Source organism: Mesitornis unicolor, unplaced genomic scaffold (assembly GCF_000695765.1).
Source record: "Mesitornis unicolor isolate BGI_N332 unplaced genomic scaffold, ASM69576v1 scaffold14564, whole genome shotgun sequence".
NCBI classification, from domain to species: Eukaryota; Metazoa; Chordata; class Aves; order Mesitornithiformes; family Mesitornithidae; genus Mesitornis; species Mesitornis unicolor.
In genome coordinates this window covers 63,760-76,119 of record NW_010180890.1, presented here as the reverse complement: position 1 = coordinate 76,119, position 12,360 = coordinate 63,760, and the positions used below count along the sequence as shown (strand labels likewise).

At 38.1% G+C, this 12,360-nt stretch overlaps 1 protein-coding gene across 1 annotated transcript; it reads right to left on the bottom strand.

The window, feature by feature from the left end:
• Nucleotides 1-6,231: 6,231 nt before the first annotated feature.
• SPAM1 (sperm adhesion molecule 1 (PH-20 hyaluronidase, zona pellucida binding)) lies at nt 6,232-11,249 on the bottom strand. The gene is made up of 3 exons (XM_010183236.1): nt 10,281-11,249; nt 8,717-8,806; nt 6,232-6,891 (listed from the first exon to the last, which is right to left on the bottom strand). Exons 1-3 carry the CDS (start codon nt 11,247-11,249, stop codon nt 6,232-6,234), a joined length of 1,719 nt encoding a protein of 572 aa, XP_010181538.1.
• Nucleotides 11,250-12,360: the final 1,111 nt, after the last annotated feature.

Below are 12,360 nucleotides of genomic sequence, written 5' to 3'. Positions count from 1 at the left end.
TTTTTAAATTCTGCAGTAGTGCTTAAGGCTGCTAGTGATGGAAGCTTAAAGAAACAATACATTGCAGATACAGTAACATATTCTGAAAAAACACATTTCAGTCATATCCTTATAAAAGACCAGCAGAGGATGGGCAGATAAATTCTAAACCATTAATTCAGCTGTACAATGACTGCAGTCTTTTACAGTGTCTAGGGGGTCAAAATGTAACGTATCAAAAAGTCTTGGAGAGTCTGTCCAAATTCAAAGATCTGTTATATTGTTCTAAAATCTGCAGTATCTTTTGTGAAACTATATAATTATGAAAGGCAATTCTTTATTTTGCAGACAGTTTGGTAATAGCGTGTTGCTACCTTGCTACAATTAACAGCTCAGAGGACATTTGCGCTTGTAGCTAAAAGCCTGACCTGGAACACAGAAGGCCATAATACATTATCCCGTGTGACTGTAGACGAGCCATTTAATCTTTCTGGGAAACATTCAACCACTGATAAAATATTTCACTTTTGTGTCTTGTCTACTGAGATTTACACTCTTGAGGACCAGTTTAGTAGTGTTAGTGTGGGGCCATGCAGCACCTAGCATATTAAGTCTTCTGAGTGCTCCATACTCTGTTGCACAGACTTATTTGTGCCATAAAAAATTATAGCAGTGGATCTTACTTTTCCAGTGATGATAATGGTGATGCTATAAATACATGGTCCGCAAAACTTGATCTGAACCAAGATGGCATATCCAGATATTTCCACACCTGGAGAGAAACAAGGTGTTTGGGACCTACATGTCTAGTTCAGGGTGCTACCAAAGGGATCAGATCACATTACCTGTAGTTTAAGTGTGGATTTTAGTGGCAGCTGAAGATCTTAAGGAGAAGCCTTTAGCTGAATGAAATCTCCAGAGAGGAGAGCATTAGAAGAGGTGATGTCTCACTCTGGTATTTTCAGGTTTGTCCTGATGTACTAGATGTTTGGGGGAAAAGCCCTGTAGAAAAGCCGTACATCTTTTCAGCTAATGAGTCACTGCATTAGTGAGAGACTGGTTGTCTTCTGTGCTGTGTAAGCCAGAGTCAAGCAGCTGCCTTGCTACAGAGAATAGAAAGCCGGTATTGAACTTCCCAGTGAAAGCATTGTAGTGTACCTGCCTGTGTCTGTGCATCGCCCGTGCCCTCTGCTGGCTGGAGCGGTGGAGGAGCTTTACTATGTATCTTAAATTTTTGTCACGCTCCAGCGGGAGAAGAGGTGAAAAAAAGATTTCTGTAAGGATTGTTACACCAGCAGAGTAAGGCAGATTAAAGTTTTTAACTCAAGAACTCTGCATTTTGGGTATCTAAATTTGGTATATGCAGCACATACTGAAACAATGCATAGGATTTACAGACAGCCTAAGTTTATTATTAGTCCAGTGCTCTTCATTACTAGCTGTCGCAGGAGTAAGGTGCTTCATGCCTTGTTGTGACATTACCAGTATTATCATTATGGGGCTGCAGGGTGCCCTTCACCTCCCTTTAAAAGGGTGGTTGTTAGTTCCCTGCCTCAGGAAATCATTATGTGACACTGGCAAGCTATCATCTTGTCTCCACCTGCTCGTAGCCTGAGGGAGATCTGTGAGACTGCCAACATATTGTACATTTCTTATGCAGGATCTTGAAGCCCTGTTAAATAAATAGTTTCTGAGATGAAAACAAAGGCAGAGCAGGGTATATTGTCTGTTGTCCACATATATTTGCCGCTGAACACAACGCTCTGGAATTGTGTGCACAGAAGCAAAATGTTGGCTGAATATATAAAGTCATGATTCACATTTTTTTCATACTGTCTGTGTCTGATTACTAGTCAATAAATACCTTGTAAGTTGCAAACTAAGAGTTTACACTGAAAAAATGTCATCTAATTACTCTTGGCCAAAGAGGACTATAATCAATATACTGTGATGGTAGTAACACATTATTGAACATAATGAAATCCAAAGTTATTCCCTTAAGGATGCTAATATTGATAGGTGCCCTTTACCACCTTGCCCTTTGCTTTCTCATAGTTAAGAAGGGGACAACAAATGCCAGAAGATTTTGCAGTCCTGACAGTGAAAAGTGGCTGTGAAAGGTTCCTGCACACCTACATGAAAGAGCTGTTCTCTGAAGACCCTGATCGTTGGTCAGAATACACAAAAACTTGGGATTGATCTTGAGCACTACATGTTTACATGACTGTCATCATAAAGAAAAATACCATGGTGCTGGGTTAAATTCCAGTGGAGTCTTTCCAGGAAAACAAACAGAAATGTCTGAGATAGCCACAAGTAATTGTTAAATAAAGCAGTAATTTTTTTGAAGCCATGCAAAAAACATTGTTTTGTATCAATGGTATTCTTTGGAGTGAAACTCATTACTCTGTCTTGAAATCTGAATTTTGCAGGCTGTTTTGCTCTGGCGGAATGGTTATCTGCCAGTGCAAAGGGGCTTGCACAAGCACACTGTGAAAAACCTTTCAAGTAGGTTTTGATTGCGTACGCTTGAAAGACGAAATGTAGTTGTCTTGTTAGAAAGGTCATCAGTGCTCCATAACAGAAAATGTTTTAAAATTATGTAACTGTCTTTGCTGTCTTCTTGTTTGTTTTAAAAAGTGATGGATAAGTACATGTACAACTCTAATCTGTGTCTGGAGTTGTCTATTGCATATTGCACAAGTCTGAAATTCCACACAATTCTTTGCTGATCTGTGTACAACAGGGTGCCTCCGAGGGACGCAGGGATTAAACCAAATTTTGATGGACTCCATGGGATGCTAATCACGTCCTAGACTGTATACAAAGTGGCCTTATTGGCCTATCTCTCAGAATCTCCCTCCATGTTCTTACTTTTAATACAGAGAGTAAGATATTGTAAGGGAGGGACTAAACTATGTTTTCACTTCTGTTAAGATTCTCGGAGTGCCAGTAGACATCTCTCTTAAAAGGAACAACATTTTTGGGTGTCCCAGAAGAAGCAACACAATAAACCAGATCCAGATTCTTCATATAGAGAAGCAGAATTTCAATTAAAATTTTAGCAAAATTTCTAGACATTGAAGGGGGGCACTGGAGGTAGTTAAACAACTTTCATTTAGACCACTTCATTAAGTCCATTTCAGCAATTCCTTATCCCTGAGTACTACCAGCCTGAATTCTGCATGGATGGGAGAAGTGCAAAAAATGAATGGCAGTCAAAGTAAAATGAACATTATTTGATTATTTAATCGTTAGAAAAAGCACAAGAACGAAATGAAACTATAACACTACAGAGACAATGAATGATACAGGAAATACAGTGATTGGAAGGTGAAATTTTTTCTTTGGCGTTTGCTATAGGAGAATACAACTTTGGCTTTGAACATACGATAGTCACCAGCAATGGAAGGCATAGCACCCCTTTTCCTTCTTTTTTTTTCTACTTTATTCCATTGGAGACTTGCTAACGTCATTGTGACTCTATCAGAATATAGGCAAGACAAATATAGTACAGAGCAAAATAATTGGAAAATACTGTAATTTTGCACAGCACGGAGCTGGCCTGAATCTCACTACAGCAAGAAATTTGTAGGTTTTAAAGCTGGAATTGCAGATACATGTAGGTAAATATCCCAAATGAACATTGGAAGGACGGCTGGTGAAGCATTGTGCATCAGAGCACAAGATAGATAGCTATTTAGGGGTGGCATTTAGGAAGTCACATTTCTGTGGATAGTTTATTGGAATGGTCTGCTTTCCTCTCACCCTCCTTTTACTTTTCTGGTCCTGGCTGCTCTCAAGAATAAAGAGATGGGATCAGAGGGATAGGTTTAATCTAACATATCAGTTACTCTGGTCCTTTACAGTGGGCCTCAGGGAGAGGCTGTTGGTATTAAATGCCAAGTAGATAAAATCTGTTGAAAGGGAAGGGACTGGTCTGTCCACATTCCCCGCTGCTTCACTCTTTCACTTATGCAGGTCACTTTTCCATTGCCTGTCTCAACTATTCTATGATTTTTAACTTCTTATCCTCCATTTCTGGTGTTTTTTCACTTTTCCTGTCACAAATGCTCTGCTTGCTGTTACTTGGTTAATAGTCAAAAATATTTATGGCAAGATTTGTCGGTTTTGTGAACCTGCAAGCTCTCTTATCACAAAGTGCTACAGATCCAGTATCTTTCAGAGAGCTAGATACAAACAAGCCTAACCTCAGGAAACTTTGCCAAATATTTAGCTAAGCAGAGCAGCCTTTGAACTAGAACTCTGTGTGGCAACATAAAATTTTAGCCATGTTAAAGCATTCTGCTGAAAAGATAATACTTCATATAAGTCATACAGTGTATACTAAGGCATTGCCAGTGATGTTTCCAGTTTTTAGAAGCCCTTTGATAGTTATCACAACTGCAGAGTGAAAGGGAGAGACCTCAGGTACAGGAATTATGATACCATGGCTTTTGTTTACCCAAGATCAAATAACCAGTATCAAAGCTGCAGTGAAAAAACAATGTTTTTACAGAGGTGTTCAAAACCAGCTGACTTTTGTGCCTGACAGGCACATACGTATTTTTTTATTCATTATTCTACTTGGAACATTAATGGCAGAAATAGCTCTGACTTGTGTACTCAACACCGTAACTGCGATGAGAAAATTGTCACTTTTTCTTGATAACTTGCTGTCTGAAAGTCATAAAACATTATTTCACCTTGTTAAATCTAAAGACTTCATCTATTTTTCTGCATGTCTGTTATGACTGACAATCTGAAAATCCAAAGGCAATAGATGTGTGTTTTCTGCTAGATTAAGGCATGAAGTTTTCATAAATAAAGGGTTACTATATTGAGATCCCTCCATTAGTGAGGCAGGTTGTATCTGTGGGATGTGGTGATTTATTTATGCAGATCATGCCTAGCTCTAGGGAGATTTTTTTAAATGTACCCACGCCAACAGCCACTTCACCCATCTGAAGTCCACCCATCTATTAAGCATTTGACATAGTAATTTGAAAAGGTTATTTTATAAGATAGACTGCAGTTAATTGCTTCTAAATGCTTAAGCTGACTATGCATAAATCATAACTAGACTCTTGATATGATACTGGGAGTAGTTTTCTTCTGAGGTATTTCTGCTACTTTAATGCTGCTTTTGGCAATGAAATAATACTAAGCAAATGGTCTTAGTTCTGTCATCAGACTGGATCAGAAAGGTGGTCCTGAGATTGGGATCATGGGCACTGGAAGTGATGAAAGAGAGTGCCAGGTCCTCAGCATCCCTGCATCTTGTAGCCTCCACTTCTGGGTTTTGCTAAGGAAGAAACTGGTTCCCACCAAAGAGTTCACTCAGGCAACAGTCAGGCACAGAAAAAGTCCCATGGTCACAGGCTTTTGTTCCAATGGCACGGACCATCCTACCCAGTTGCTAGGGCTGGCTGGAAGAGAAACTAGGACTGGTGACCAGTGCTGTAGGGAGTGCAGGGCCAGATCAGATGAGTTGTGAGCATTGGCCAGACAGAACCATTGAAAGCCAGGGAGGGGACATCTGAAATGAGGAGGGAGGGCTTGGGAGAAGAAGAGAAGAAAGAAAGAAGGATAAAACGCTACAGCTCAAATTTTAAATAATGAAGCTGTAATATATGAAGTCAACATTTACATTAAATTTAGAGCCTTTTGAGGAGTTATGAATGTATTTAATTAAAAGAAATACCACAGTGTCCCTGTAGATATTGTGAAAAGTGAAGAACGTTACATTAATCAGGTAAATTTTGTGCTGCAAAGTCCCACAGAGCTGATGTTAAGCCAAATATTTTTAAAATCTAATTTTCATATGGAATGAAATTAATTCCTGCACAGAGCTTTAAACCTGTTGACTGCTGAAACTCAATGAAATCCAGGTTGAGGTGTATTTAACTGGCTTAACTTGAAGTATACAAAATGTGATTATCATCAATTTTTATTTTATTTCAAATATAGATGTTAAAAATGTAAACTGTAAAAAAATGTTCCTTTTTCTGGAATATCCTTTCATATGATATAGTCAGGATATACAAAGCAGTGTATCTTTGGTACAAATAGTAGTTTATATAATTAAACTGAAGAAATACATTCAAGCTGAAGTGTCATCTATGGAATAGAAAAAGTTACCTGATACAGATAAGACCATATGCCCTTCAGGAATGCTTTTTCTTTGTAAATAAAACCTTTAGAATTTCAAACACAGACAAGGAAAATAATATTCTCAATTTCATGGGTCATTTATGTTAAGGTTCTCAAAATTAGAATTAAACAAAGCAGATTAAACATCCTTATCTTGTAGGATGAAGAACTACTGAAAGTACGAGTATCATTTCCTTCCAAATCATATCTAGTGGCAGCTGTGACAGTGTTATATTCTGCAGTTGTTATATTGAGTATATTATTTCCAAAGGTAGTTTGGAAATCCTCTATTTCAGGATGTGTAGATAATGTCACCTTACTCTGATAGGGAAATGAAAGTACAGATGTGTTAGACAGGATCTTTTCTTCAGAGGTTTGTATATTAGAAAGTGAGTTTGAGGAGATCTGGATGCAAATATCTTCTGAAATGCAAGCATGGAGGTAATGGATGTCATTTATATCAGCTCTAGGTTCACAACTGTGCCCTGCATAACAGTGGCAATCAAATTTTTCTATGAAAGTTTGCAAATCCTGAAATGTCGGTTGCCCCTGTAGAGTGTATTTTCCATCCTTTGTCATCTGAATGACAATATTCTTGGGGTTCAAGTGAAGGTAGTCACTGGAATTCCATTTTTTCCGTGCACAAGCACCTGAGTCTTGGCATAAGACGTGGCTGCAGATTCTGGCTGCCATCGTGACATTGATGAGGTATGGGACCAAAGTCCTCCTAAGGTAGTTGTCCAGAGTTTGACAGGTGTTCTGGGAAAAGAACATCATTTCTGCATAGTTTAGTACCGAAACCATTAGAATGTTGTTGTTAGAATATCAGTACTGTAGCGGTTATCTGTGAATGTTTCTCCTGAGGTTTTGATAATAGTTATAAATGTTTCTTGGAAGCAAGTTTATCTGAGAAGTTGCTGTATAGTTCAAGGATTACAACAAGTTTATGTTGGGTGGTTGCGGGAGATGTTACAAAAAGGACTTACATCAGAAAGCAGATAACTTCAAGCTTTTATTTTATCTCTGTATTTCATGTGGCATTTTGAATCAGATACATTTAAAGTAGTTACATGAAGGATTGAAGTTTCATTTTATGTCATGAATGGTTTGAAGGGATCTTGAAGAAACCACTCACTCCTTCAGCCTGAACAAATAATTTTTCTATCAAATCATCACTGTGAGACTCTTCAGTTTTCCCCTGACCTGAATAGCTAGACTGCAGGAGTGGGGAGCTTTCACATCATTTTTGAATGGAAAGCATTTTGGGAGGATGGTCAAATTGAAAGTATGCTAAGAGCATTGATCATGCTAATTGATCATGAAGTTGGCATATATTCTGTGTGTGCTTGGCACAGTTTAATAACCAGAGGCTTTGGGAACTCTTTCGTTGTTTCTGATACTATGTCTCCTTAGGGCATTTGCCTAATACAACAGGTAGATACAGGTAGTATTTACATCCATGGAGATCACTTTGGTGAATCTGAGGCATATATAGGTCTTTTTTGTTTTCTTTTAGGTATATATAAGAAACCTGCCCAGAAATTTTGGTTGATGCAATTCTTGCAGAAGTGAGGCTCACAGTAATATTTCATTGCTGACAGTCTACTACTGCCTGTGATGGCTATGAAAAAAATGGTGCGATTAGTGCACAGATACATAGTCTGACTGGGCTGTGTCAAGTTCTGTTTGCTCACACAAATATCAAAATTCAAGCAGTGGAAGTTGTTGCTCATCTATGCTTTGGTATTGGAGTAAGCTTCAGGTGCAACTGATAGGCTTTCTCAAAGCAGGCACATACGTAAAATAGTCACTGGGCTGTTTTTGGCAATTTGACCCTGCAGAGTTGTATTTGGCCATGCTGTGTGGTGGCCCAGCAGTGCTGCAGAGTTTCAGTTCCTTGCTCTTAGAAGACTTCAGAAGAGTCTTGCCATAGAGCAGTTTATTATATCTGGCTTGCCTGAGTATGAATCAGCTATTTTGAAAGATTTATTTGAACATACTTAAAACCATGTTTCCCAAACTATGTATTTGACCTTCCTGAAACAAATTGGATTTTTTTCCTCTTCTGACTCAGATTTTTCTTACAATGAAAGTAATCAAGGTACTACTTTCAACACACAGAACAGGCTAGAGCCGAAATTTCACAGACTGATTCCTCCTAGTGCATTAAATATTATTGCTAAGTGCACCACTTTAAAAAGCAGAAGAGTCTTTTAAAAATTGTTCTTGGCAAGCACAAGTAATTTTTTTCTGTACCTCATGATTCGTTGTAATGAAGATATAGGAATTCTTTCCTTAAATTAACTAAAAAAGTGCTAATTTGCCTACGGTTATTGTGGTAGCTTGTCCAGTTACTCAGAACCAACACTGATACTTTAAAAGACTGTGCTTTTATTCTGTGTGATCAATGACAATCTCCATAAGCCTCAAATGTTCTTGTTTTTTGACTACTGAGAGAAGACTGTGGGTAATATGGAGTTATCATTTTAAAAGTAAAAGATATGATGTAAGTAATCATAATGCTTTATATCCTTTTCACTTTAATGCTCTTTAAAAACATCATATAATAATTAATCTGGCATACCTTATTTTGTGTTAAATTCATATCACCCCAGATCACAATTCCAGAAGCACCCAGTGCAGCAGATTCTCCAATGGTGTTTACTAGGTCATCCTGAGAGGAAATTTGCAAAGAATTATGCTAATGTAAGTAAGCTATAACATAAGGCCAAAGGTATAATGTGTATAGTGAATTACATATCCAAGATAACTACTTTGAAGATAGCAAGCAATTATACACGATGCAAACATCCTGCTTTCAATTACACTGTTCTGGGATTGGGTTGCAGAGATGATGCCAGAAAATGTTGCCAACTATATCCAATTTATATATATGTCATCTGGTTAGAAAAACAAGTCTGTAAAACAGAGCCAGTGGTTAGGCATATGACATACACTCCTCCAGCCATTTTAAGTTCTTTACTTTGCTGCATTGCCTCCTGGCTGCTCAGGCTTGATAGTAACTGGTTTCAGTAATGCTGCCTGAAGCAGAAGCTGGAAAGCATAGCTTGCTTTTTTTTTAATTTAATTTCAGTTACCAGAAAGTACTAACGCAGAAAAGTAGGAGGAGAAAGCACTTTCACCAACAGGAATCTGTTTTCTCCAGAGAATGGCTCTGGCCTTTTACAGAGATTGATTTAGGAACTTTGTTTCTGTTCAGTTCTCATTTTAGTGTCAGCTATTATCCTAGCCCTAACAAAATCTTAAAGTCTATCTGGGATGGGAGAGGACTATGGTTAGAAAAAGAACAGGGAAAAAACAACTTACTCTGGGGCACCATACATGAAAAGGAAGAATGTAAGGATAACAGGATTTAAATTACTAACTAGGACCCTAGCAGGGACCTAGGAGGCCTCTTTGCTCCCTGAAGGTATCCACAGAGTTGGAGGCAATGTCTGGTGATGCTCTATTCAGGATGTGAGAGGGCACCAGACACTATGCAGTCACTAGGGCCTCCCTTTCCTCATGGCCTGGATGACCAAGAAGAGACTTCCCACATTGGAAGTATCTCTGATAGTGTGGATATATACATAGAAATGTGAAGGGAAGAGTGTAGCCAGAACTGCAATAAGATGATTAGGCCTCAATCAGAGCCTAACCTTGACTAACCCTTGAGATGCTGAAATGCCATTTAGAATGCTGCTTGAGTACAACTAAGGACAGAATTTTCTTACTAGCTTTTAAACCCTTTTCTAAGGAAAAGAAAGACTCCCTTTTATTGTTTTTTCTTATAACCTAAAAAGCAGGCATTAGGCTAGCCCAGATTTACTAATTCTCCTTGGAAGAGGTTACTTAAATTTATTTCCTCTGACTTAATGTACTAAATATGCTTTCTAGCTTGGTAATATTTTGCTGCATGTGAGAACTACTCAGAGAATAGAAGATTGTTTGATAAATATGAGGAAGGTGTGAAAATAACCTCTTAGTGTTCTATTTGGTCATATTTCTTTGTTGGAGTAATTTAATTCTTTATACAAAATCTACACACTTTTTTCTGATATGAGTTAGTATCATATTTGCTAAATAAGTGTCACCTGGTAATTTCTTCCCACTTAAATTTGGAATATTTAGGATCTAGCTCCACTCACCTGGGAGAGATATTCCTCATAGACATCTGTGAATACTGGACGTGTATATACAAAAACTGGAAGGGGGTGAGTAGAATTAGAAACATACGAAATTCTAATGGCTTCTTGAACTCTGTTGCGAACAAAGAGTTGGGCATTTCTGGAAGATCTTAAGGCTGTCTCTAGATAGACAGATGGATAAAGTGCTGTGCTTTCCTCCCACAACCAGTTAAGCTCATTATTTCTTTCCTTTTCAATATCTAAACAGGTTCCCGTATAATTGTGTGGGTTTTGTTTGTAATCATAGTTGTAACAGTCTGGATAAAGATAATATCCCCACAGACGATTTGGCTTCATTTCTATGCCTAGCTTTAAAGATTCCAACATAATTGCTTTTGCTGCAGCTTCAAATTCCATTTTAGCTATAGTTCTGGCTTCGGCTTCTGATAGACTGAGATCTCTCTTCTGAACCAGTTCAATGGATTCCTGTCTATAAATGTCTTTTGACCCCCAGTTCCTTATCCACACAGGTCTCCAGTTTTCCCAGTCAATGACAGCCAATCCAAACTGTTCATCTGAAGGAATATAGAACTGGATGTCCTTTTTGGCTTTTTTTAAATGATTCTCCAGCAGCGAGAGTTGGGGGAGTCCTCCATTGAACGCCTCTCCCGTGACTTCATTTTTGTAAGGATAGTAGCCAAGCCTGTCTGGATAAAAGAGAGTGATGTTTTGCCCAATAGATGTCTTCAATGTGCTCCCAATGAGAGAAAAAAATTGCATGTCCAGCTGTACTCCAGTCCTTTCAGCACAAAGTTCTGTAGGAGCATTCCAGATGGAAAGGAAAGGTGAATTAGAAAGAATTGGATGAGCTCTTATGTTCAGAGATGAGCAGCAAGAAACTAGAAGAGTGGCAAACACCATACCGGATGCTATAGAATACATACAGGTAACACAGATACCAAAACTTTGTATTTGTCTTAGAGTTTCCATTGTAGCACGTGAGTGACATTAGGTGCTTCTAATCAGAGAAAAACTAAATGCTCTCTGGGTGTTCAGAAGGTTGGTGGTCTGTCAAAAGCTTTACCATACAATATTCTTCTTCAAATTAATACCTATTAAACAATATTTCATAGATGTAAAATAGAGGTGTCCTTTATGCAAGGCTCTCTGTTCTTTCAGACTGCAGGAAACCTTTCAACAACTTCTGAGACCTAATGCAGAAAAAGAGACAAATGTAGATAAAGAGGTGATAAATATTTCATTTCTAACCATGAAACAAATACCATTTGTTATTTTGAATAAATGTAGTATTTGAATAAAATTCCCCTTTGAAGGAAAATCACAATGTGCAATCATAGAGGAAATAAACTCTCTATATAAAATGTATAAATATAAAGTAGATATAAAACTGACAGTGGAATGGTATTCACTGAGTAATGGATCAGAATGAGTATGCTCGGAAGCAGTCCTTATTGTGCCAGTGACTGATGTCTGTAAACGTAAGCAGTCTCACAATGTCTTAATTAATAGTGATCTACATAATATTTCTCACCTATCTCAAAATAAAGTTCTAGGTCTTAATTCACTAATTTTACAGAGCACTTAAGATGCAAGATAACACAAAACTGGAACATGGTCTGTTGTACACATGCAATAAAACAGTACATGAATACACATCTAACTCAGTGAGGTATCTGAAATACTATAGGCACTCGATCTTCTGTCCAAAGCTCATTCAAACAGGCTCAGAATCTGTGTATCACCTTGGTATATGGCCAACTATGTGTGCTTAAGACCGTTTGAGATCTACAGTTTAAGTGAACCCAAGTCCAAGTCTGCCCAGGAGTGTAATTCATTAGGAAAGCTGAGGTTGTCCATACACCCACAGTGAGCAGTCACACTTTTATTCAAGAACATAGTGGTAGTGGTGGTAGTCACGGTGTGGACAGCAGCTTTTTCATAGTAGCTCAGTACCTAAAGCATTCCTCTGTGCAGTAACTCACCTAGATCCACTTTTTTCTTGATTTTGAAATGGTTCAAACCTGGATCTGTAACTTTCCATAGAGACCTCATGATGAGGCCATAAAAAGGATTATAAGAG